At 38.5% G+C, this 24598-nt stretch overlaps 1 protein-coding gene across 5 annotated transcripts in view; it reads left to right on the forward strand.

The window, feature by feature from the left end:
* Positions 1–24598, forward strand: part of baz (par-3 family cell polarity regulator) — a 760042-nt gene that overhangs the window by 326837 nt on the left and 408607 nt on the right. For 4 of the 5 annotated variants that reach the window (XM_090374871.1, XM_090374873.1, XM_090374874.1 and 1 more), the window contains exon 9: positions 18283–18420. In XM_090374871.1, coding sequence (XP_090230997.1) covers positions 18283–18420 — 138 coding nt within the window. The remainder of the gene's footprint in view (positions 1–18282; positions 18421–24598) is intronic. The other variant, XM_090374872.1, reaches the window with a different exon arrangement.

Genomic DNA, 24598 nt, shown 5'->3' on the forward strand with positions numbered 1-24598 from the left:
AAGACATCAAGGCACTCCTGCAAAAGCACGAATCAGCCTGTTTTTGAATACAGGAGACTTATTTAAAGGGAAATGATGACCCCATCAGGAGTCCCGATTCTTGTGGGCAACTGGATCCCTCCCTTTCAGCCTTTGCAACTTATGACTAGCATAGAGGCTGAAAAAATTTGCCTTACAGTTGTGTTCATTTTAACTGTCTGCTGTGTTTATTTGCAGCCTGGGACTGATATCTCCCAGAGGGAGCTTGATGACCTTGTAATGCCATTGCTTCCCCCTTTCTTACTTCTTTGGGATTTTAATGGACATAACACCCTGTGGAAGGGGACGAGTCATAGAGCACATGCTCAATGACTTCCCCCTCTTAAATGTGGGAACAAACCTTTTTCCACTTGCCTACCTGTGCTTTTTCTGCAATTGCTCTTTCCATCTGCTCCGCTTCTTTTCTTCCATCAATAACTTGGGAGGTGGAGGAGAATCCATATGGAAGTGATCATCTCCCTGTGATGACCACTCTAATTAATGGGAGACAGTGTCTTCCTGTTAGGTTACTGTGGTGGAAGATTGATCAGGCTGACTGGAATGTCTTTCAACATCTAGCAAATTTTGACATCACTGCAGTCAGTCAAGAGCCTATCAATAATGCAGTTACATACATCACAGTATCATCCAGGCAGCTACAACTGCAATTCCAAAAACATCCACCATGGTGGAATGACAAATGCACAGCAGCAAAAAATTCAGAAAACAAAGCTGAGGTGTGTATTCTGAAGATATCCTACCACGGTCAACCTTCTAGCCTTTAAACATGCATGAGCCAATGCATGATACATCTGCCATCAGAGTCAAAAGAAATCGGGGATCTGTTTCACATCCTCTAGAACGTTAAAGTGTCGTCAATAAAATGAGCAAATTCGAACTGCTGGTTAAAACAAGTAACACGGACATAATAGGGCTTACAGAGATGTGGTGCCACCCGGAAATTGGGGATGATGAGTTTCAGTATGGCTTGTATAAGGTATTTAGGAAGGATAGGTTAGATAGAAGGGGTGGTGGGGTAATGTTTCTTATCAGAAGCAGCCTGAGTGCGACAATAGCTTTCCCGGATTCAGACATTTCACATGCTAGTATAGAGTCTGTATGGTGTGAGATAGTTGGAAACAAAGGTTATAATACGAGTAGGAGTAATCTACAGACCAGGTGATTGTGAAGATTATGACAAAAGCCTCTACACGCAAATGGAATGGGCAAGTAAGCGTCAATGCCTTATTATGGGTGATTTCAATTTGCCTCTAATTGATTGGAGTAAATGGGAAGGAAACTCGACATGGGGAACAAAATTTTTAAATCAATTAGATGCTGTTATTTGTATCAACATGTCAGGGAAAGTACTAGAGAAAAGAATATCCTAGACCTCATTATCACACATGAATCAGACGACATAACAGGGCTGACAGTAGAGGAACCAGTAGCAGGAAGTGATCACGGAGTTCTACGGTGGATGATGACGAGAGAGGTAGCAGAAGTAAAAGGCAAAGGAATGGGTTTTAATTTCAGAAAAGGAAATTACGATGCCTTAAGGTACTACATGGCCTCTATTAACTGGGTAGATATCGCGCAGAGAATGAATACAATTGAACTGTGGTACGCTTTTAAAACATTAATCACAGATGCCTTGAATGCGTATATACCATTAAAAAAATACTCCACGAGAAGGGTTCCAAGTTGGATGAATAGTGAAGTTGCCACATTACTTGAGCAGAAAAAGGTGGCATGGAAAGGTTACAGAGCAATAAAAAGTACTGAAGCCTATAACAACTACAAGGTGATGTGTAATAGAGCTACAGAAAAGGTTCGACAGGCAAAGGCAGTTTATGAGAAATCACTAGCAAACAGAGCAAAGAGGGGGATAAAGAATTCTTCACATATATAAATGCCAAGAAGAGCAGGACAAACCAGATCGGACCTTTACGTAAGGGAAAGGGGATAGTAATAAATACACCAGCTGCCGTTGCAGATGAACTCAACAGTTATTTTGCATCGATATTTACAAATGAAAAACCTTTTGTGGCAATGGGAAATTGTGGGAGCGAAGTTAAAAAATATATAATTAATGATATTGAAATTTCGCAAGATTATTTAATGAAAAAACTTTAGAGCCTACAGACCAGTAAGGCTCCTGGAGTTGATGGAATATACCCTATAATCTTAAGAGAGGCGGCAAGCGAGTGCATTGAACCATTGAGGCTAATTATGCGAGCATCACTAGACTCTGGGGAGATTCCCTTGGATTGGAAAAGTGCAAATGTATCTCCCATACATAAGGGTGGCTCTAAAAGTGAAGTTGGAAATTATCGACCTGTCAGTCTGACTTCAGTAGTAGAGAAAATCATGGAGGCAATGATCAAGGGTGGAATTCAGGATCATTTGGATCGAATTGAAATTCTCAAGGATACTCAGCATGGTTTTGTAAAGGGAAAATCATGTTTAACAAATCTGGTTCGCTATTTCGAAAGGGTCACTCACGAACTGGATTTAGGGAATAATTTCGACATTGTTTATTTAGATTTCAGCAAAGCTTTTGACTCAGTCACACATGAGCGGTTGCTTTATAAGCTGGAACAGGTTGGAATCACTGGGAAAATCCTTCGATGGATAGAAGGATGGCTTCAGGGCAGGAGGCAGAGGGTTGTGATAAATGGCTATTCCTCAGATTGGGTTGATGTAAGAAGTGGTGTTCCCCAAGGATCAGTATTAGAACCACTGTTGTTTTTAATTTTCATAAATGACATTGATGAAGGGATAGAGGGCGTGATGTCTAAATTTGCAGATGATGTTAAAATTGGTAGAGTAGTTAATGATCACTGTCAAGCTGAGCTTCTTCAGAGAGACCTAGATAGACTTCAGGAATGGTCAGAAAAATGGCAGCTGTGCTTTAATCCAACAAAGTGTAAGGTATTACACCTGGAAACAGTAATCCCAAAAAAACTTATTCACTTGGTGGAGTTCAACTAAACCCAGTACTGGAGGAAAGGGACTTGGGTGTTACGATACGGTCAGACATGAAATTCTCTGAGCATTGTAAACAGGTTGCAAGGAAGGCCCATGGTGTCCTATCGATGATCTATCAAACTTTTTTCAAGTAGAGATAGGGACGTGATAATCCCATTATATAAGGCTTATGTTAGACCACACTTGGAATACTGTGTTCAAGTATGGAGACCGCACCTAAAGAAAGACATCGAGCTTCTTGAAAGGGTGCAAAGAAGGGTAACTCGCCTGGTGAGATCGGCAAAAGGGCGTCCTTATGAAGAAAGAGTTCGAATATGTGGGTTGCAGAGTTTGGAAACTAGACACCTTAGAGGAGATTTGATTGAGGTGTTTAAGGCTCTGAGAGGCATCAGTAAAATGAATGAGGACAAAATTTTCAAGATTATAAATGATGCTAGAACTAGGGGACATAAATTCAAGTTACGGGGAGAAATGTTTAGATTGGACTGCAGGAAGTTTTATTTTAGCCAGCGAGTTATAAATTACTGGAATAAGTTGCCTTCATGTGTGGTAGAGGCTGACAGTTTGGGGAAATTCAAAGGTCATCTGGATAGTGCTTTCGGGTAAGGGAAGCGCATAGGATGATAGGATTAATTTCCTTTTTTTTTTTTTTTTTTATTAATTATTATTGTCTAGTTATCTTTTTTTTTTTTTCCCCATTGTGATTTTTTTTTTTTGGCTTTTGTAGCATAAGCCATAGGCTTTCTTACACCATGCGGCCATTACTAATACTATACTCTATTACCCAGATGACCAGTGCTAAGGTGGTCTGGGTGAGAATCTGGAAAAGAAGGAAAAATACACTGCATGCCTCTATCGATACTGGAATATAATGGATGCAATATTGCAGACTCTACTGTAACAGCGAATGCTCATGGGGAAACTTTTTTTCCCATCATTACAACATCATCTTACTCAGTTTTTGTTCCCTAAACACAAAACTGAAAAACAGGCCCTTAATTTTATATCAAAGAGTTTCCACTCATATAATGGGCCACATACCATTCATGAAGTGAAAACACCACTTTCCCTTACTTAAGTCTACTGTTGCACCAGATGATATCCATTATGAAATGATCAAATACCTTTCACCAAAATCCACGAACCTTCTGCTGCTCTTCCTATACAACAGAATCATCCGTGAAGAGCAGTTTCCGGACACCTGGTGCAAGGCAACTATTCTTGCTTTTGCCAAACCAGGAAAGGATCCTAAATCTCCGAAAAACTGTTGTCTTATTGCTGTGACTAGCTGTATGGGCAAAATATTGGAGAGAATGGTTAATGCATTTTCAGTGTAGATTCCAAAGGAACAGGTCCACCTTGAACCACTTAGACTGGAAACATCTATTCGAGATGCATTCCTAAAAAAGAGAACACTTGGTGTCCATCTTCTTTGACATGGATAAAAGCATACAACACAACTTGGAGATTTAGTATTGTGAAAGACTTTTAAGAGGTCACCTTCCCGTTTTTATTAAAAACTTCTTATCCTTCCGTAATTTCCAAGTTCAAGTCAGATCCACCCTTTCCTGGCCCTTTTGCCGAGAAGAGAGGAGAGGGTACCGTAAGGATCCATGGTGTCCTATTATTGTTGTCTAGTTATCTTTTTTTTTTTTTCCCCATTGTGATTTTTTTTTTTGGCTAAGGATAAGAAGTTTTTAATAAAAACGGGAAGGTGACCTCTTAAAAGTCTTTCACAATACTAAATCTCCAAGTTGTGTTGTATGCTTTTATCCATGTCAAAGAAGATGGACACCAAGTGTTCTCTTTTTTAGGAAAAAACATACTGTAGGGACAAAAACTGTTGTCCCTACAGTATGCCTTTAATCCTAATTTCCTGCCAGATCACCCCTCGTGGACATCCGTTTTTGAACCACGATGCGAAAATATAACACACTTCCGTCTGCTAGTCATATTTGACAAAAAGCTGACAAATCCTAAGTGCTATGCTTTTTGCCATTAAAGTAAACTCCATTACTGATCAACTTCCTCCAACATAAAAAATTCACTCTGTCGATGACTTCAGCATATTTTCTCAATCACGCAATATGAGGGTTATTGAGAGACAACTGCAACAAACCATTGACCGTGTAAACTGCTGGGACATGGCCAGTGGTTTTAAGTTCTCACTGGAGAAGACTGCTTGTTGTTGCAGTTTTTGTTGCAAATGTAATCTTCATCCTGAGCCTGAATTATGACTCAGATAAAGCACCATTACAGTAGTAGTGGAGACAAAATTCTTGGGATTCATATTTGACAAAAAGCTGACATTCCTCCAACGCATTTCTCAGAGATGCCCAAAATGTATGAGAGGGCTTCTTCTTGGGGCACAGAGAGATGCACTTTATTCCATCTGTACCGTGCACTGGTATGGTACAGATGGAATAAAGGAATCAAAATTAGATTATGGGTCTGAGGTATATGCATCCACCATAAATAGCACACTTCACTGCCTCGACCCAATTCACCATCAGGCTATTCGTATTACTACTAGTGCTTTCAGAACGTCACCTGTTCAAATTGTATATGTCAAAGCAAACGAATCATCCTTGTCGTCTCGACAAAAACTGTTGTCCCTACAGTATGCCTTTAATCCTAATTTCCTGCCAGATCACCCCTCGTGGACATCCGTTTTTGAACCACGATGCGAAAATATAACACACTTCCGTCTGCTCGTCATCCATTCAGCATTCGTGTTCAACATCTATTCACTCAGCTAAATATCACGGTAGACAAGATTGCTCTAATATCAAACAGCCCCTTCCACCCTGGCATGCCCAAATACCAGCATGTGACTTTTCCATCAAAGGGACAAAGTCAAATACCCTGTCCTCTGTCTACCTGCAGCTCAATTCACAACAATGTGCAGAACATTCTGATTTCTTGCTAATCGAAACAGAATGCTTGAAGTTGAAATAGTGTGTGGGACTGCTGCTGTTTTTCCAGATAATACTATATCTGAGCAAATTACTGTTGAAGGTTGCATATACACTGCCTAGCTGCTGTAGAACTAGCTCCAGATCACATAAGAAATTGCTGATACCAATGGTGTATTATATACATCCATTCATTGAGTGCATTACAGGCGTTACCAGCAATGGCTCACAGTAATCACTCAACCCTGTCCTGGATTCAGCAGATGATATATACTCTCTATGAAGGCAGATTTGATATCCACTTCTGCTGGATCCCCAGCCACATCGGGAATTGACCGCCATAGCCGAGTGGTCAAACGCAAGTGCCTCGAGTGGCTGGGGTTCAAGCCCGTGACTCCTAAATATGGTGCTGTTTCTTGTATTCTATATGCCTTGTGAACTCCTGACTGTTTAGTCATCCTGGAGTATAAACAGAAAATTTATTTATTAGAGGAAATGATTTGGCCGACAGTGCAGCCAAATGGGCAGTCCTAATGAATAATATTGGTTTGTCAGTCCACTATATAGACTACAGGAAAATCATCTGTAACAAGATTTATTTGCAGTGGAAAGACTCGTGGCATGGGCTGGTAACAAACAAACTCTATAGGATTAAAGTTGTAATCAAATGCCGGTCTAGTCTGTGCGGGGATCGTAAAGAAGTTGTTCTTATTTGGCTCTGTAAAGGACACAGTCATCTCACAAACTCCTTTTTTCTGAGGGCTGATGACCCTCCTATGTGCAAGCAATTCGACACTATTTTATTCCTTTGTACCAGTTTCAGAAATGCTCGTTTTACCGCTTTTAACCATCTGACTGAGCCACATACACTCAGTCAGATTTTAAATGACAATGACAATGTGTCAGCAGTTTTTAAATTTTTAAATGTGGCTAATACAGGGTTGTTAAAATTAAAGTATCCCTATGTAGAGGGCTCTAGAGCGAGTTCTAAGGCTCATGCTGGAGAGAAATTTGGACAATAGGTACAATAAAGAATTCACTCTCCATTTATTGGGAAAAAACATTAGTTACAAAATTTGGCGCTGTGTCACTGTATGGCGCGTAACTATCTTAGTTACAATTATTCTTTACATTTCAAGGGTACAGCTCTAAAATGGTGTTCGCAGGCCAGCCGCTAGTTAGTACACCAGACCAAACCTATTGGTAACGCTCTAGGAGACTTCTGGAGCAGCTAGTGTATAATCTTGCTACCTCTACTCTGCCAGATAGTGATTGGAGGGAGTCCAAGTAGTGTGTATGCGGGGATCATTGTCGAGGCCACGTTATGTCAAGGATCTGGGTATATTCTTACCATGTGTACGCCGTATCCAAAAATTTCATTACTTCATACAGCATGTCCCACCCACTTTTTCTTACTATTGAATACACCATGAATTGTCAAACTAATACAGCAAGCTTATCTGCGAAATGATCTAAACCTCCCAAGCACCTAATTCATTTCACAAATATACGTGGTCTCAATTCTAATCTCAGTGATGTCCATTTCCACTTGCAGTCTGCCAAACCCAATGTACTTTTTCTGACAGAATCTTAGTTATCGGTTGATTCAACTACTGCTCATCTCAAATGCCCAAATTATTTGCTGTATGATTCCTTTCGCCTCAAAGGTGGTACTTGTGCATATGTCCATTCTGATATCCGTGTCAGAGACTTGGCAATTTGGAATCTCCTCTCTTTGATCTTCTCTGGCTTAAAATCTCTCTACCTCATTGTGTCAAATTCATATGTTGTCTCTACCGTTCTCCCAGCTCCACTAATCACTTGGACCTCTTTGACTTCCTCTCTTTGCAACTTGACTTTCTCCTGTACAACTTTCCCAACTGTGAGGTCATTTTTCTTGGGGATTTTAATGTTCACAACTCCAACTGGCTTCCGTTTTCTAGTCACACCGACCCAGCTGGTCGAGATGCTGAGGCTTTTGCAATTACTAATGACCTTGCACAGATTGTTCATTTACCTACAAGAATACTGGACAATCCTAATCATACAGCCAATACGTTTAATCTTTTTCTCACAAACAACCCTTCTAAGTACACGGTCGAAGTGAGAGGTCCTTTAGGCACTTCAGATCACAACTTGGTGATTGTCTTTTCTCCAATGGAACCTTTATCTCATGGCTATTCCCAACCTTGTCTTGTTTGGCATTAGAAGATTGCAAAACGGGATGCCCTGCGAGACTTCTTTTCTTTTTTTCCTTGATCAGATTACTGCTTCAAAACTTCTGATGTTAACATTTCCTCAGATCGTGTCAGTGAAATTATTCTTGCAGGAATGGAATCCCTTATCCTACACTCCACTTTAAACTCTTGTCCTTTATCTAAACCTTGGTTTTCCAATAAATGTGGTAATGCACATTTATTGGAACATTCAAGAGAAGAATGTTTTGAATGTTTAAGGCACATTCAAGAGAAGAATATTGCATATCGTAATTGGCTCCGATTCTCTGAGTTCAATAACATCATTGAAAAATCCATCCAAGCCAATCTACCCCATCTTGAAGCAAATCAGATCACAGATAATTGCGTTACAAGCTGTTATCCAATCATTTGCTTTCTGTTGGGGCGCCTCCGTAGCCAGGTGGGCAGGAGCAACAGTGCGTAGCACACGCTTCTTGATTAGACCGGGGTTCGAGCCCGTGACCACCAAATACGGAGAATGCGGAAAGGTCAGGAAATGACCACCGCATATCCCCGGAGCAATATGGCCTTAGTTGCTAATGCTCCTAAAAACCAGATAACAAACAAACAGCTTTCTGTTGGATACCAAGTCATGTAGGCATCAAAGGAAATGAATATGCAGATCAAGCCGCTAAACATCCAATCACTGCAAGCTCTCTTTAACTGCCAAGTCCCATATACAGACTACAAATCGGTCATAAAAAACGTGTGTGAAGAGCAATGGTTACAAATCTGGCAGGCTCAGGATGGCAAGATAAGCTGCTTCAATTTAAACAGGAACCTAAGTTGTGGCCATCAAGCATGCGATTAAATAGGCAGAAGGAGGTGATCCTGGCTAGGACATGTATTGGGAATACGTATCTCACTCATATTTATCAGCTCATAGGGGAAGACCCGTCTATTTGTGCATATTGTCAGTCTAACGTACGTAAAGCATATTCTAATAGATTGCAGCCATTATAATAATTATCGAAACACAATTTTCACATCGGCAAGAACTTCATCTGATTGGAGACAATGCAAATCTAGCTCAGTTCTTTGTTTTTTTAAAGCAGACAGGATTATTTAGCAGATTTTAACTGGTAATTACGCTACGGAATAGAATTGGGCACAATATGGCTTCAGCAGCCCTTATGCCATTAAACAACATACAAACCAACCAACCAACTAATCAGCATGTCGATCTGGCTTATGTTGTCTGTTGTCAACGACATTATTTGTGAGCTGCTTTGGGGCTTGTCAACAATGTCACTTTCCCGACTCTTAACACGTTGACTGCCACATCGGCCGTATATGTCCAACACCATTACATGTTTCAGGCACTGCGTCGGACATATATTGCCGATACCCACTGTTTCAGTGGGAGCTGTGTTGGCTATATAGCGCTGATGATTGTTGGAAATTTATGTTATTTTTGAAAAGCGTGGCCTCCGTTGTTACATGTGATGAAATTTGCATGCCACTATGAGAAAAAGATAAGCGAGTAACTGGTCATTATTTAAAAATTCTTTATTATTACAAATTTTATAATTAAAAGATTATAAAATTGTAATTATATTACAATCCAAAACACACGAAAGGCTGATGAATACAGTCTGGGCATTACGTTGCAACTCTTTTCCCCTTTCTGCTAGTAACTGATCTTCCTTCCGACTCTTTCAATTTTGCGTAACAAAATGCACACATCCTAACTTTCTTCTAACCCTCTTTCTGTTCTGTATTTAGCAAATCCATTACTACCTCTTCCCGAAAGCTTCTTATTTTTATTTGTTTTCGCTTAGCACTCTTGTATACCCCGTACACATTGACAATTGATATTCCGAGTATATGTTCTATCACTAATTTCCGGTACCACTTTTACCCCCTTTCTTAGCGTTGTGGCATACGAGCCCATTTGATCCGACAGATCAATGCTTGCCTTTCCCTTATTAGTATTAGTAACGGCCGCATGGTGCAAAAAAGCCTATGGCTTATGCTGCACCAGCCAAAAAAAAAAAAAAAAAAATCCGAACAAAACAATGATAAAAACAAAAAATAAATAAATAAAATAAAATAAATAACTAAATAATAATAATTAATAAATAAATAAAATAAAAAATAAATAAAAAGGAAATTAAACCTATCGTCCTATGCGCTTCCCTTACCCGAAAGTACTATCCAGATGACCTTTGAATTTCCCCAAACTGTCGGCCTCTACCACCCATGAAAGCAACTTATTCCAGTAATTTATAACTCGCTGGCTAAAATAAAACTTCCTGCAGTCCAATCTAAACATTTCCCCCCGTAACTTGAATTTATGTCCCCTAGTTCTAGCATCATTTATAATCTTGAAAATTTTGTCCTCATTCATTTTACTGATGCCTCTCAGAGCCTTAAACACCTCAATCAAATCTCCTCTAAGGTGTCTAGTTTCCAAACTCTGCAACCCACATATTCGAACTCTTTCTTCATAAGGACGCCCTTTTGCCGATCTCACCAGACGAGTTACCCTTCTTTGCACCCTTTCAAGAAGCTCGATGTCTTTCTTTAGGTGCGGTCTCCATACTTGAACACAGTATTCCAAGTGGGGTCTAACATAAGCCTTATATAATGGGATTATCACGTCCCTATCTCTACTTGCAAAAGTTCGATAGATCATCGATAGGACACCATGGGCCTTCCTTGCAACCTGTTTACAATGCTCAGAGAATTTCATGTCTGACCGTATCGTAACACCCAAGTCCCTTTCCTCCAGTACTGGGTTTAGTTGAACTCCACCAAGTGAATAAGTTTTTTTGGGATTACTGTTTCCCAGGTGTAATACCTTACACTTTGTTGGATTAAAGCACAGCTGCCATTTTTCTGACTATTCCTGAAGTCTATCTAGGTCTCTCTGAAGAAGCTCAGCTTGACAGTGATCATTAACTACTCTACCAATTTTAACATCATCTGCAAATTTAGACATCACGCCCTCTATCCCTTCATCAATGTCGTTTATGAAAATTAAAAACAACAGTGGTCCTAATACTGATCCTTGGGGAACCCCACTTCTTACATCAACCCAATCTGAGGAATAGCCATTTATCACAACCCTCTGCCTCCTGCCCTGTAGCCATCCTTCTATCCATCTAAGGATTTTCCCAGTGATTCCAACCTGTTCCAGCTTATAAAGCAACCGCTCATGTGTGACTGAGTCAAAAGCTTTGCTGAAATCTAAATAAACAATGTCGAAATTATTCCCTAAATCCAGCTTGTGAGTGACCCTTTCGAAATAGCGAACCAGATTTGTTAAACATGATTTTCCCTTTATAAAACCATGCTGAGTATCCTTGAGAATTTCAATTCGATCCAAATGATCCTGAATTCCATCCTTGATCATTGCCTCCATGATTTTCCCTACTACTGAAGTCAGACTGACAGGTCGATAATTTCCAACTTCACTTTTAGAGCCACCCTTATGTATGGGAGATACATTTGCACTTTTCCAATCCAAGGGAATCTCCCCAGAGTCTAGTGATGCTCGCATAATTAGCCTCAATGGTTCAATGCACTCGCTTGCTGCCTCTCTTAAGATTATAGGGTATATTCCATCAACTCCAGGAGCCTTACTGGTCTGTAGGCTCGAAAGTTTTTTTCTATAATAAGGCAGAATAAGGCAGAATTTTCTATAATTTATTATAAGGCAGAATAGGAAGTTTTTTTCCCTTCTTTCCATCTTCCTTTACTGGTGGAGGGTTCATCAACCATTTCTGGGGCATGCTTTGTTATTAGTAGTCTCACATCTTGAGCATCTCGCCACTTTAGAACAATAATTCCATTTTTTTCTTCATTGGCAATCATCTCCCCTTGATTTAGCTTTGGGTACATGTCTTCTTTGGGCATAAATTTTTTATTTGCTCATAATGTACCAACAATGTGAGTTTTTTTTTTTATGAAGAAACGATAATGCCAGAAGGTAGCTGGTATAAAAGTTGTCTACGTGCAGGTTCGACCTTCATTTAGAAGTTCTTGTGATAACTCTTCACAGACCTTTGCAGCTAAACCTACAGATTTTATATAATTTTCAGATTTACCTGAATGGATGTTGCTCGATCAGGTATATCCTTCAGTGGAACATAACTTGAACAGCTTGATTCCATACCTGTGCACTTCATTTGGAATATACTCTCAGAATGTCAGCCTGCCCCTCCAAGGAATAAGAGTTTCATCAATGACGAAATCTTCGCTGGGGAAAAATATTTTCTGATCTGTCAGCTGCAAAACATAGAGTCTGTCCTCTGAAATAGCAGTTTCTTTGTCTGAAAAGTGAATGAGGTGCAAAAACAACTCAAATCTGTTGCAAGACATTTTTGTTACTAAATTATTTTTATAGATAGGTTTGGTTGACCAAGTAAGATGCAATACTGCCCAATCTTACTAGTCCCATCCACATAAGAAGCCCGAAAAACCTTTTCATGTCATCAGCAGTTGTTGAAACCCACTTTTTTAGACGACTCTGCCATGAAGCTTGGGTACTTGGGATTTTCTGTTTGTTTCCGTTTCAATAAGATTTATTACTTCATCATTGAAAAATAATGAAAATGCCTCAAGGTGAGTAATGTTTCTTGATATGTCTATTTGCAGTCCCGATTTGCCTGTAAAATCAGATCTTTTTTTTGGCACCCTTCATATTCAGTCCATTCAATAGCATCATTTGTTTCAGTCTCTTCAATCTCAGGTTTTTTGGTATTTTCAAATTGCTCCATGTTTTCTTCTTCCATCCAGTCTTGAAGCACTTCAGTATTTTCCGGTATTTCTGTATCTCCTTCATTTGAAGAAATATCCCAGTCAAGATCTTTTACGAAATCATCAGTCAATCTTTTTCATCTTTAGAACTACTACTAAGATTTTCATCAATTTCTCTTAGTTCCTCTTCTTTTAGCCATTGCTGTTTAGATTTTTTTTTTTTTTTTTTTTTTTTACAACACACTTGTACAAACTTGTGGTGAAACACAACACAATAATAATGGGGATAATACAGTGCACTAATGAACTTGTTTTCACAAAATCTCTAACAATACTGACAAACTTATTGCGACGTTTGAGAGTTTATTTTATCGTGATTAGTTTTATTGCAGCGTGTGCAATAAACTAATCACAAACGACCTTCGTATGTATGTTGTAATAGTGTCATGTATATGTGGCCGACATGGCATCTCAAGAAATAAAGTAACCTACTGGGCCACGTCGGCCACATATATGCAATACACACACACACACACACACACACACACACACACACACACACACACACACACACACACACACACACACACACACACAAAAAGACTTTTTTTTTTGATATTTTAAGTGAAAAACTGCATAACACTGACATTTCAATATTTATTTTAGAATTACTAATCAAATTATTTACTAAATATTTTTTGGTTCCAAGGAATTTTTTTTTCTTAAACTAGCTTGGCAGTCAACGTTAAATTGTCTTACCCAACATCTAACTGTACTCACATCTACAGTATTATCACCATAAACATTTTTGAGACTTGTATGGATTTCGATAGTCATCACTTATTCCTTGGTATGAAATTCAGTCGCCACTCTTTGCTTGATATATATATCTGCAACATCCACCATTTTGAACTATCCATGTGCTGCACTCACGAGACCAATCAAAGTGCCATTCAGAATTGTGAAACTGGAGACTGCTAGTCTTAGTGATACACGAAGTGATCTACAGCACCACATTTGAAAGAAAAAATTAGGAGACATTACTTTCTTACTGGTCATTGTAAAAATGGTCCAAGAATATTTGCTATCGAGGCATTATGTCTGTCGGAAAACTGCTATCTTGGGGAGATTCAGACTAATAGATTAACAGTAGCTGCAGGCAGAGGTCACAGTGGTTCTTGCACTGCTTCTTTTAGAATGAGCATTACCCTGGAAAGCAAGGTGCTGAGGATTTCAAGGACTGCTGGGAGTTATCGTTTAACAAGTAAATATATGAACTGTGTTACAGTAACTGAGAGTAAGAGCAGGTTCACGTATACTTGCATGTACACCAATGCTAGGAGTATAGTAAATAAATTTGATGAATTTGTGGTGCTCGTCAAGACATTAAAGGCAGATATTGTTGGTTTACACAGAGGTGGTGTCACACAGATGATGTTTAACATTATATATGTGTGACACCACAGCAACCAGCCTAGGAAGGGTTATGCTGTTGTTTAAGAAATGCACAAAATCTAAGGAAGTGCATCCAGTTGACATGAGTGGGCAGTGCAGTGTTGAGTTAGTTAGACACAGGCACTGGGAAGGCAGGGATGAGAGCAGGAGTGTGTTTGTTATAGCCCTAATGACTCTGATGAGTACAACAGTACAGAGACAGTGTCCGTAAATCAGAATGTCTTGTAATGGGGGATGTTAACCTCCCAGATATTGACTGGAACTTGTGGGTTGGTCACTCACACACACTCTGAAGACTTTTGTGAATTTATTGGATGATTTGTTTTCTACAGAAATTTCTAATCATTCCGGTCTAATCAAGAAGCGTAGCACAGGCTTCTTGATTAGACCGGGGTTCGAGCCCGTGACCACCAAATACGGAGGATGCGGAAAGGTCAGGGAATGACAAATGACCACTGCATATCCCCGGAGCAATATGGCCTTAGTTGCTAATGCTCCTAAAAAAAACAAATAATAGCTCTATTCTTAGTGCAACCTTATTTGCAATAAGAATAAATCAGATGACCAAAAATATTCCCTGTACTGTCAATTCATACCTTTATGCCAATGATGTGACCTCTTGCAGTTTGCAAAATATGAGCTTTACTGAGAGGAAACCGCAAACCTCAGTTAATAATATTGAACTATGGATGGCACAGAATGGTTACAGACTATCTTATCAGAGATCAAGTGTCATTCATTTTTGTAACAAACAAAAGATGTATCCAGATGTGGAAATACACGTAACAAATCAACCTATCAGTGTTGTGAACAGTGTTCACCTTCTTGGTGTGATTTTTGATAATAAATGGAACTTCTCAGAATACATCAAACATCTGTTTGCCAGAAAAAAATGAACTTACTAAGAGTTATCTCTTCTACATCATGGGGTGCAGATTGTTACACCTTACTCCACTTATATGGAGCCCTAATCAAATCTCACCTTGATTATGGAGCCACAATGTATGATTCTTCTTCTAAGGAAAGCATGCTAGGATGGCTTGCCCCATTCAACATTCTGCCCTCAGGATTGCTGTAGATGCTTATAGAACATCACCAGTACAACATCTTTATATTGAAGCCCATGAACCTCCCTTCAGCCTGAAGAGAAAGAACTATGCGGCCAGAATTCAAAATCTATCTTAGTCACCCCGTTAGGCCAATACTTAATGATCCTCAGTTCACAATGCGTTATAGAAATAAACCTAGAGCAATTCAACATACTGTCATCAGATTGCAGGCATTATCACAAACCTGGAATATACACCTTGACAAAGTCCTCCAAGGTTCACAGTGCAGATCCTCCATGGTCTTCTATTAAGGCGCCTCCGTAGCCAGGTGGGAAGGAGCAGCAGTGCGTAGCACACGCTTCTTGATTAGACCGGGGTTCGAGCCCATCACCACCAAATTCGGAGGATGCGGAAAGGTCAGGGAATGACCACCGCATATCCCGGAGCAATATGGCCTTAGTTGCTAATGCTCCTAAAAACGAAATAACAAACAAAACAAACAATCTTCTATTAAACCATCCTGTGACAGCTATTTCCTAAACTGTGGAGAACATTCGCTTGCAAATATCAATACACAGTAACTCCATACTGCTCACGCACACACAGTTATCCACTTTTTACAAAAGTATACACTGATGGATCAAAGTCTGAAAGTGGAGTCGGGGCTGTAGCTGTCTTTCCCTATAACACCATCTGTTTCCCTGCCTACTGAATGCAGCAGTTATACAGCAGAATTAAGTGCCATCAAGCTTGCCTTAGAAAATATTCTCCATCTGTCCATACAAAAAAGTTTAACATGTACAGACTCACAGAGTGCACTTTTAGCCTTGCAAAATTCCTTCTCACCAACACATCCTGTAATAAAAACAATAAACACTCAATTGATGCATATCTGTGAACATCAGCAGTCATCACTAGTCATCTTTTGCTGGATCCCAGGCCACACTGGGATATCAGGGAATGAAAAGCAGATTGTGCAGCAAAACATTCATCCAACATAGCATCGTCAGATTACTACGTTCCATATATTGACTACAGATCCTATGTAAGACATGTATATAAGGAACACTGGATACTTCTATGGCAAGCTCCTTGAAATAAAATCTGAAACACAGTTAGGGGCTTCCAGTTTCCATGTAAACAAAAAGGAAGAAGTCATCTTATCCAGACCACGAATCAGTCACAGTTACCTCACCCATCTTTATCTACTCACAGGAAGTGATCCTCTGAAGTGTACACACTGCAACTGTTTTTCACAATGAAGCACATTCTCGTTGGTTGTATGCTATACACTGATACCTGAAAAGCCTCATTCAATATTCTACGAAATCTTCAAGAACCTTTAACACTGTCATATCATATCATAGGCAATGATGCAAATCTTCTGGAATTTTTCTGCTTCCTAAAATGGATACAGCTATATGATTGTCTCTGACATGGTTTTATATTCAACATGTCTGACCTCCATATTGTGGATAGGCACAATGTGGCCCTAGTAGCCTTTGCACCAGAAATAGCAACACCAACATCAGAAGAGTTCCGGAGTACCAAGCAGGACATAGGAGTTTTTGTTATCAGCGATGAAAGTGATAAACTGCATACATTTCTGCCTTCTAAAAAAAAAGATGCCTACAATGCATTGAACATAACAGAGAATGTGTTGGCCTGCAGGAACATTGATAAAGAAACAGTTATTACTAGATCATATGTATAGCTTAGCTTAATTTTCAGAACTCATGAGGTGAGTGCTGAAAGCACTCACCTCATGAGTGCTGAAATTAAGCTAAGCTATACATATGATCTAGTTATTACATTACAGCACATAAGGACTCTTTAAAAATCAAGAGTCAAAGAAACAGTTATTGTATTTGATAATCTGTGTTGTAGTTATAATGCATATTAGGTAAACCGTGTGAATGAAATTAGATTTTTTGTTTAAATTACATAAAAGAATCATTGGTTTTAATATTAAGAGTAATCTTCATTTATTACTTTGTGGTACTAATTACACATGTACTATATTTTTATTTAAATTGTATTGTTTCTTTTCTCTTAGTTTGTTATAAGTAAAAGAAAATCTAAGCAAAAATGTATTATTTTTGGACAAGGCTTTTGATATATTTTTTTTATTTTTACTATTTTAATTTTTTTTTATTGTTATTAGTATTTCTTATTATTGTGAAATATATGCACGAATAATGCTATATTTTTGATACTTTTGGTGAACTTCATATTACTTAGAGATACATTTGATTTTATTGTTGCTTTGTAGATGCAGAACTCAATGATAAGATCATGCGACAACATATTCACGAGCTTTGGTTTCTTTCTTTTGATTTTGGTTTTCTTTTGAAACTTTATTTGTGTATGCAAGTGGAGTAGTAAAGGGTTCAGTAAGCTACCCTGTTAAAAGTTATCGTAAAAAAAAACCCCTTGCCATGCTGTTTAAAATATTTCCACTTTTAATTTTACATAAAGTCTAAGCCACTATGTTGAAGGTACCACAATAAAATTATAGCACAACGTGCCCATATTGTAATAAAACAGTTAAATTAGCTTGATTTCAAATAATGATCCGAAATATACTTGCATCAGTAACAGCCTATAATTATTTTCTGTAGAATGTGCTACCTCAGATAGCCAGGCATCCACTACTTTTACATTACAACACTTAAAATTAAATGCAGTTTATGTCAAATGTGACATATTACATCAATTTTCTTTTAATAGTTTTTTTTTGCTGCTGCATGCTTGATTCCCTGACATTATAGCAATAGTAGATTGATTGGCAACTAACCGACATAAAACCAGCATACCTGATTAAATATATACATATATTTCTTAATGTAGTAGAAAGTTATAAACCTAATGCCTTGCTTAAGGTTTCAAATACCTATAGTGTTTTCTCTCTAGCAGGTGGAGTTAGCACTAAAGTGGCTACAGTTACTCCTACAAAAAAAATTCCATCTACACCTGTTCGTCCACCAAATGCTGCTCTTGCTTCAAACACTAGAAAAATTGGGAAAAAAATACAGATTCAGCTGGCCAAAGGTAAGGGATTTCTTGTCTGTCTTGATAAATATTAATAAAATATGACACTTGTTTAGGTGAGGGCTACGGTTTCAGTACTGAATGAAAGTGGTAAATTTACTGGACGTTTTTTTAATTCGTTGGATAATAAATTCACGAAATGTATTATATAATAGCAAGAAACATTTAATCTGAACACGAAAGATATATTATCTTAAAAGTACAAATAATGCACTTACTTTAAAAGAATCTGTGGGAACAAACCTTTTTCACTATGAAAGTAAAGCTTATTTCTACATAGCCTACTAGGTGCTTCACGTATAAAATTATCCAGTGGTATTTCCTTTTAGTTTCCCTGCCACCCACGATCAAGTGGAGGTTCAACTGGTTGGCTTGGCGTATAAATTAATGTCGATGTGTACTCTCAATTTGAAAATGTGCATGAGACAAAGCGCACTACATTTGCCCTCAGAGTCAAAAGGAATCGTGAATCTGTTTTTCATCATCTGTTACCCAGTCTACCAGCACTAAGTGGTTTGGGATAAAACCCAGGAAACGAAGGGAAAATATATCGTTCACCCTTCATCAATCCTAGAATATAATGGATGCATTATTGCAGAGCCCACTGCAATAGCCAGTGCTTTTGGGGAAACATTTTCAAACATCTATGCAATATCTTCCTATTCCCAAGAATTCCTGGTCCTGAAACAAAATTGAAAAACAGGCACTAAATTTCATCAAAGGGACTTGGTTCCTACAAAGGGCTATTCACTATACAGGAACTAAAAAGCATTCTTGTCCTTTCTAAGGCAATTGCTGTTGGACCAGATGGCATCCATTATGAAATGATTAAGCATCTTTCACCAACCTCTATGGATCACCTGCTCCTTTTATACAACAGAATATATTGAAGAGCAGTTTCTGGATGCATTATGCACATCAACCATTCTTGCCATTGTGTGAAGCCAGGAAAGGATCCTAAAATCCATACTAAATATCATCCTATTGCTCTGATTAGCTTTCTGTGCGAAATCCTGGAGAGAATGGTATATTTTCTTTTAATATAATATTAAGAATCAAATTACCTTCTCTCCAGCATCCAGTGCAGCTTACGAAGGAACTGGTCTGCTCTGGACCATTTTATTAGACTGGAAATATCCATCCGGGATGCTTTCCTAAAACGAGAACATTTTGTATCTACAACATGAACATCTTTTGAATTCTTTGATATGGGGAAAGCATATGACAACAGCAAGATTTGGCATCTTAAAAGATGTGCATGGCCTTGGTCTTAGAGGGCATCTCCCCATTTTTATTAAAAACTTTCTAGCCAGGCGGTCCTTTCGAATTTGTGTAGGATCCTTACTCTCTCATCCATTATGACAAGAGGAGGAGTACTGCAAGGATCAGTATTAAGTGTTATGCTTTTCATCATTAAAGTAAATTCCATCACAGAACAACTTGCTACAACTGTAAACAGCACCCCTCTATGTTGATGACTTTAGCATATTTTCTCAGTCATGTTACATGAGGGTTATTGAAAGGCTAATGCAACAAGCCATTGATTGCCTTAATTCTTGGGCCCTTGCTAATGGATTCAGGTCCTTCTGCAGAAGATCGTTTGCATATACTTCCATTTGTCATAAGCATTATCTTCATCCTGAACCTCAGTTAAGGCTTGGACAAAATGCTATTCCAGTAGTGTCAGACACAAAGTTCCTGGGACTCATATTTGATAAAAAGTTGACCTTTTGGGAACATCTCTCAACTCTACAATGAGCACAAAAGGACTAAATATTTTTCATTCTCTCTCTCTCTCTCTCTCTCTCTCTCTCTCTCTCTCTCTCTCTCTCTCTCTCATTGACATGTTGGGGTATGAACTGATATACCTTACTACGCATCTGCTATGCACTTATGCAATCCAGACCGGATTACAGGTCCCAGGTATATGCTTCAGCCAGAGACAGTGTACTTCAATGGCTTGATGGCTTGTCCATCATCAAGCCATCCATATTGCTACTGGAGAATTTTGAACATCTGTACAGAGCCTATACATGGAAGCAAATGAATCACTGCTGTTACTTCGACATAAGCAATTGTCTCTAGAGTATGCTTTAAAACTGAAATCTCTGCCAGGCCATCCTACATGTACATCCATTCTTTTCTGTATTCACATTTAGGGGTACTCAGAGAGTTAAATATCACAGTAGACAAGGTTGCCCAAACACCAAAAGAAATCCTTACACCCTTGTATGCCCATATTCCATCATGCGACTTTTCCCTTAAGAACTGGGTAATGTCAGATACTCCATCTGTCTACCTGCAGCTCTCTTCAGCACACAAAGCTGAACACTCAGACTTCTTGCCAGTTTCACTGATGGATCGAAGTTGGAATCATGTATAGTATCTGCTGCTGTCTTTCCAGACACCATATTTGAGCAGATTCTCCCGACGAATGCAGCATATTTATTACACAGATTCATGCTATAGAGTTAGCTTTGGATCGCATTAGTAAATGCCAATACCAACGGTTCATTTTTTATTCCGATTCTTTGAGCATCTTACAGGCTTTATCATCTATCGGATATAATCCTCATCCAGTTCCATCTCAATTGCAGTAGAAGATCCACTCTGTCCATGAACATGAATACAATATTTGCTTCTGCTAGATTCCCAGCTGTTTTGGGATTAGGAGAAATGATTTGGCTGACACTGCTGTCAAATCAGCCATTCCCACTAATAATTGCTGCCCGTCAATCCCCTATACAGACTACAGGCAAATAATAAACTAAAAGATACAGTCTCACTGTCACTGGCAGTATTCATGGAATAGACAGACTACAAATAAATTACATCAGATAAAGCCTGTAATTGAACCACGGTAGTCTAGTCTGCACACGAATCCGCATTGTACACGGTCCTCTTAAACATTCCTTCCAGCTGAGGGCAGATGACCCTGCTGTTTGCGAATCTTGTTACACTGTTAAGTATAAATATTTTAATTGACTATACTAAATTTATCTTGGCACAAAAGATGTTTTACTGCTTTTACCCATCTGACTGAGCCTTATGCACTCAGTCAGACTTTATCAGACAATGATAGTGTGTCATATGTTTTTAAATTTTTACAAACTATTAATATTTATATATATATATATATATATATATATATATATATATATATATATATATATATAGTAGTAGTAGTAAAATATAATAGTTAAGAAGCAAAATAGGCAGAAAAAGGAAAATAACAAAAGTTATAGTATGTCTAATGCTACAAAATGTGCAGTGCAGCAGTAGAGGAAGCAAAACGATATAAATAATGTGTGGTTTGTAAAATAAAGTGTCTGTGAAATTGGAAATGACAAGTCCACAAGGTGCCAGAACTAAGTTTAAGGGATAGTAAAAAGTGGAAGTGAAGTAGGGGTTAAACAGGTGAAAGAAATTGAAAAATTAGTGCAAAAATGAACTGGGACTGTGGGGGGAAAAATATATACAGGTAAATAAATAACACTATATTCAGATATGGGAGGGCAATTTTAGCAAGAGGTCGAATCAGGGATGGCAAATATGCATAATCTGAATATAGAAGATGAAAAAATGATATATAGCCAGGAAATTCATCAGGGGACTACTCCTGACCATGTATCAGGCACTGTTTCATACTTGTCTGTAGTATTAGAAAAAGGGGGAAAATATGCAGCTTTTAAAATAACACTAGTAGACAAGATAGGCCCTACGCAGTGTAAAAAATGTAAATTAAAATAAATACAAATATATACAAATTTACAAACGTGTAATGTGGAATATAATACAAAAGTTTGTGAAGTGCATGATAAACTATAGACAAGCAAATGGTATAGGTAATGATAAATTCTATGGGAGGTGAAGGGAAGAAAAGATGTTCAAAAGAAGGTGAAAATAGCGATAGGATTTAGGATAGACGGAGCATTCATATCACCCTCGTATTGCACTAATAGTTTTACGAATGGAAAAAAATAGAAAAAGACAGTATAAAGAAAAAAAAGTGTAGAAAAAGTCATTAAAAATACTGAACTTACTGGGTGTATAAGGCCCAACCTTAAAGAATGGGTTTTTAGGCCATCTTTCCCAAAAATTTTTTTTCAACGATAGCGGTCATCCCTATCTGTTTCTCTAAATTTATAAAACTCAGTGACTTGCTTGTCATAGTTTCTCCCTTTCGCTTCCCGGCTGTGTACATTGCTCCTCCGCTCTACTTAATGACTCCAGGTAACTTTTAGTTTTGGTTTCGATTTACCTTCTTCTCTACAAGCCTATGGTATTAACACCCATTTTTTTAACGCTTGCATATACCAGAACCCTTTCTTTAAGGTTGGGCCTTACACATCCAGTAAGTTCAGTATTTTTAATGATTTTTTTCTACACTTTTCTTTCTTTATACTGTCTTTTTCTATTTTTTTTCTGTTCGTAAAACTACTAGTGAATTACTAGGGTGATACGAACGCTCCATCTATCCTAAATCCTATCGCTATTTTCGCCTTCTTTTGAACATCTTTTCTCCCCTTCCCCTCTACTAGAATTTACCATTACCTATACCATTTGTTCGTCTATACTTTTTCATGCACTTCACATACATTTGTATTATATTCCACATTACACTTTTGTAAATTTGTATATATTTGTATTTATTTTAATTTACATTTTTTGCACTACGCAGGGACTACTTTTGTACTAGTATTATTTTAAAAGCTGCATATTTGCCCCATTTTTCTAATACTACAGACAAGTTCCGGTCGACCCTTTCCCATCTCTTCCATTATGCAGTATGATTGATGACTTTTGAGATTATGATGAACATAGTGGCGAGATCCAATCCTCCTTACATTTCGAGGGTACAGCCCTAATATGGTGGTTGCAGGCCGGCCACTAGTTAGTACACAAAACCGAACCTATTTGTAACTTTCTAGGAGGCTTCCGGATCAGCTAGTGTATAATCTTGCTACCTCTACCAAACAGTGACTGGAGGGAGTCCGAGTAGTCTGTATGTCGGGGGGGGGCATTGTCGAGGCGCCGTAATGTCAAGGATCTGGATATATTCTTACCATGTGTACGCCATATCCAAAAATTTCATTACTTCATACAGCATGTCTCTAAATTTATAAAACTCGGTGACTTGCTTATCATAGTTTCTCCCTTTCACTTCCCGGCTGTGTACGTCGCTTATCGTCGCTTGTGTTTCGCTTATCGGCAAAAAGATCTAAATCTCCCAAACACTTCCTAGTTCATTTCACAAATATACGTGGGCATTGTCGAGGCGCCGTAATGTCAAGGATCTGGATATATTCTTACCATGTGTACGCCATATCCAAAAATTTCATTACTTCATACAGCATGTCTCTAAATTTATAAAACTCGGTGACTTGCTTGTCATAGTTTCTCCCTTTCACTTCCCGGCTGTGTATGTCGCTTATCGTCGCTTGTGTTTCGCTTATCGGCAAAAAGATCTAAATCTCCCAAACACTTCCTAGTTCATTTCACAAATATACGTGGGCATTGTCGAGGCGCCGTAATGTCAAGGATCTGGATATATTCTTACCATGTGTACGCCATATCCAAAAATTTCATTACTTCATACAGCATGTCTCTAAATTTATAAAACTCTGTGACTTGCTTGTCATAGTTTCTCCCTTTCACTTCCCGGCTGTGTACGTCGGGCAACTGAGATGGGGGGGGGGGCATTGTCGAGGCGCCGTAATGTCAAGGATCTGGATATATTCTTACCATGTGTACGCCATATCCAAAAATTTCATTACTTCATACAGCATGTCTCTAAATTTATAAAACTCGGTGACTTGCTTGTCATAGTTTCTCCCTTTCACTTCCCGGCTGTGTACGTCGCTTATCGTCGCTTGTGTTTCGCTTATCGGCAAAAAGATCTAAATCTCCCAAACACTTCCTAGTTCATTTCACAAATATACGTGGTCTCAAATTCTAAACTCAACGATGTCCATTTCCACTTGCAGTCGGCCAAACCCCATGTAAATTTTCTGATAGAATCTCAGTTATCAGTTGTTTCAACTACTGCTCATCTCAGTTGCCCAAATTATTTGTTGTACAATTCCTTTTGCCTCAAAGGTGGTACTTGTACGTATGTCCGGTCCGATATTCCCTGTCAGAGACTTGGTAATTTGGAATCTCCTCTTTTCGATCTTCT

The sequence above is a fragment of the Mastigoproctus giganteus genome, chromosome 1 (genome assembly GCF_048544385.1).
Source record: "Mastigoproctus giganteus isolate SK-2022 chromosome 1, ASM4854438v1, whole genome shotgun sequence".
Classification (NCBI taxonomy): domain Eukaryota; kingdom Metazoa; phylum Arthropoda; class Arachnida; order Uropygi; family Thelyphonidae; genus Mastigoproctus; species Mastigoproctus giganteus.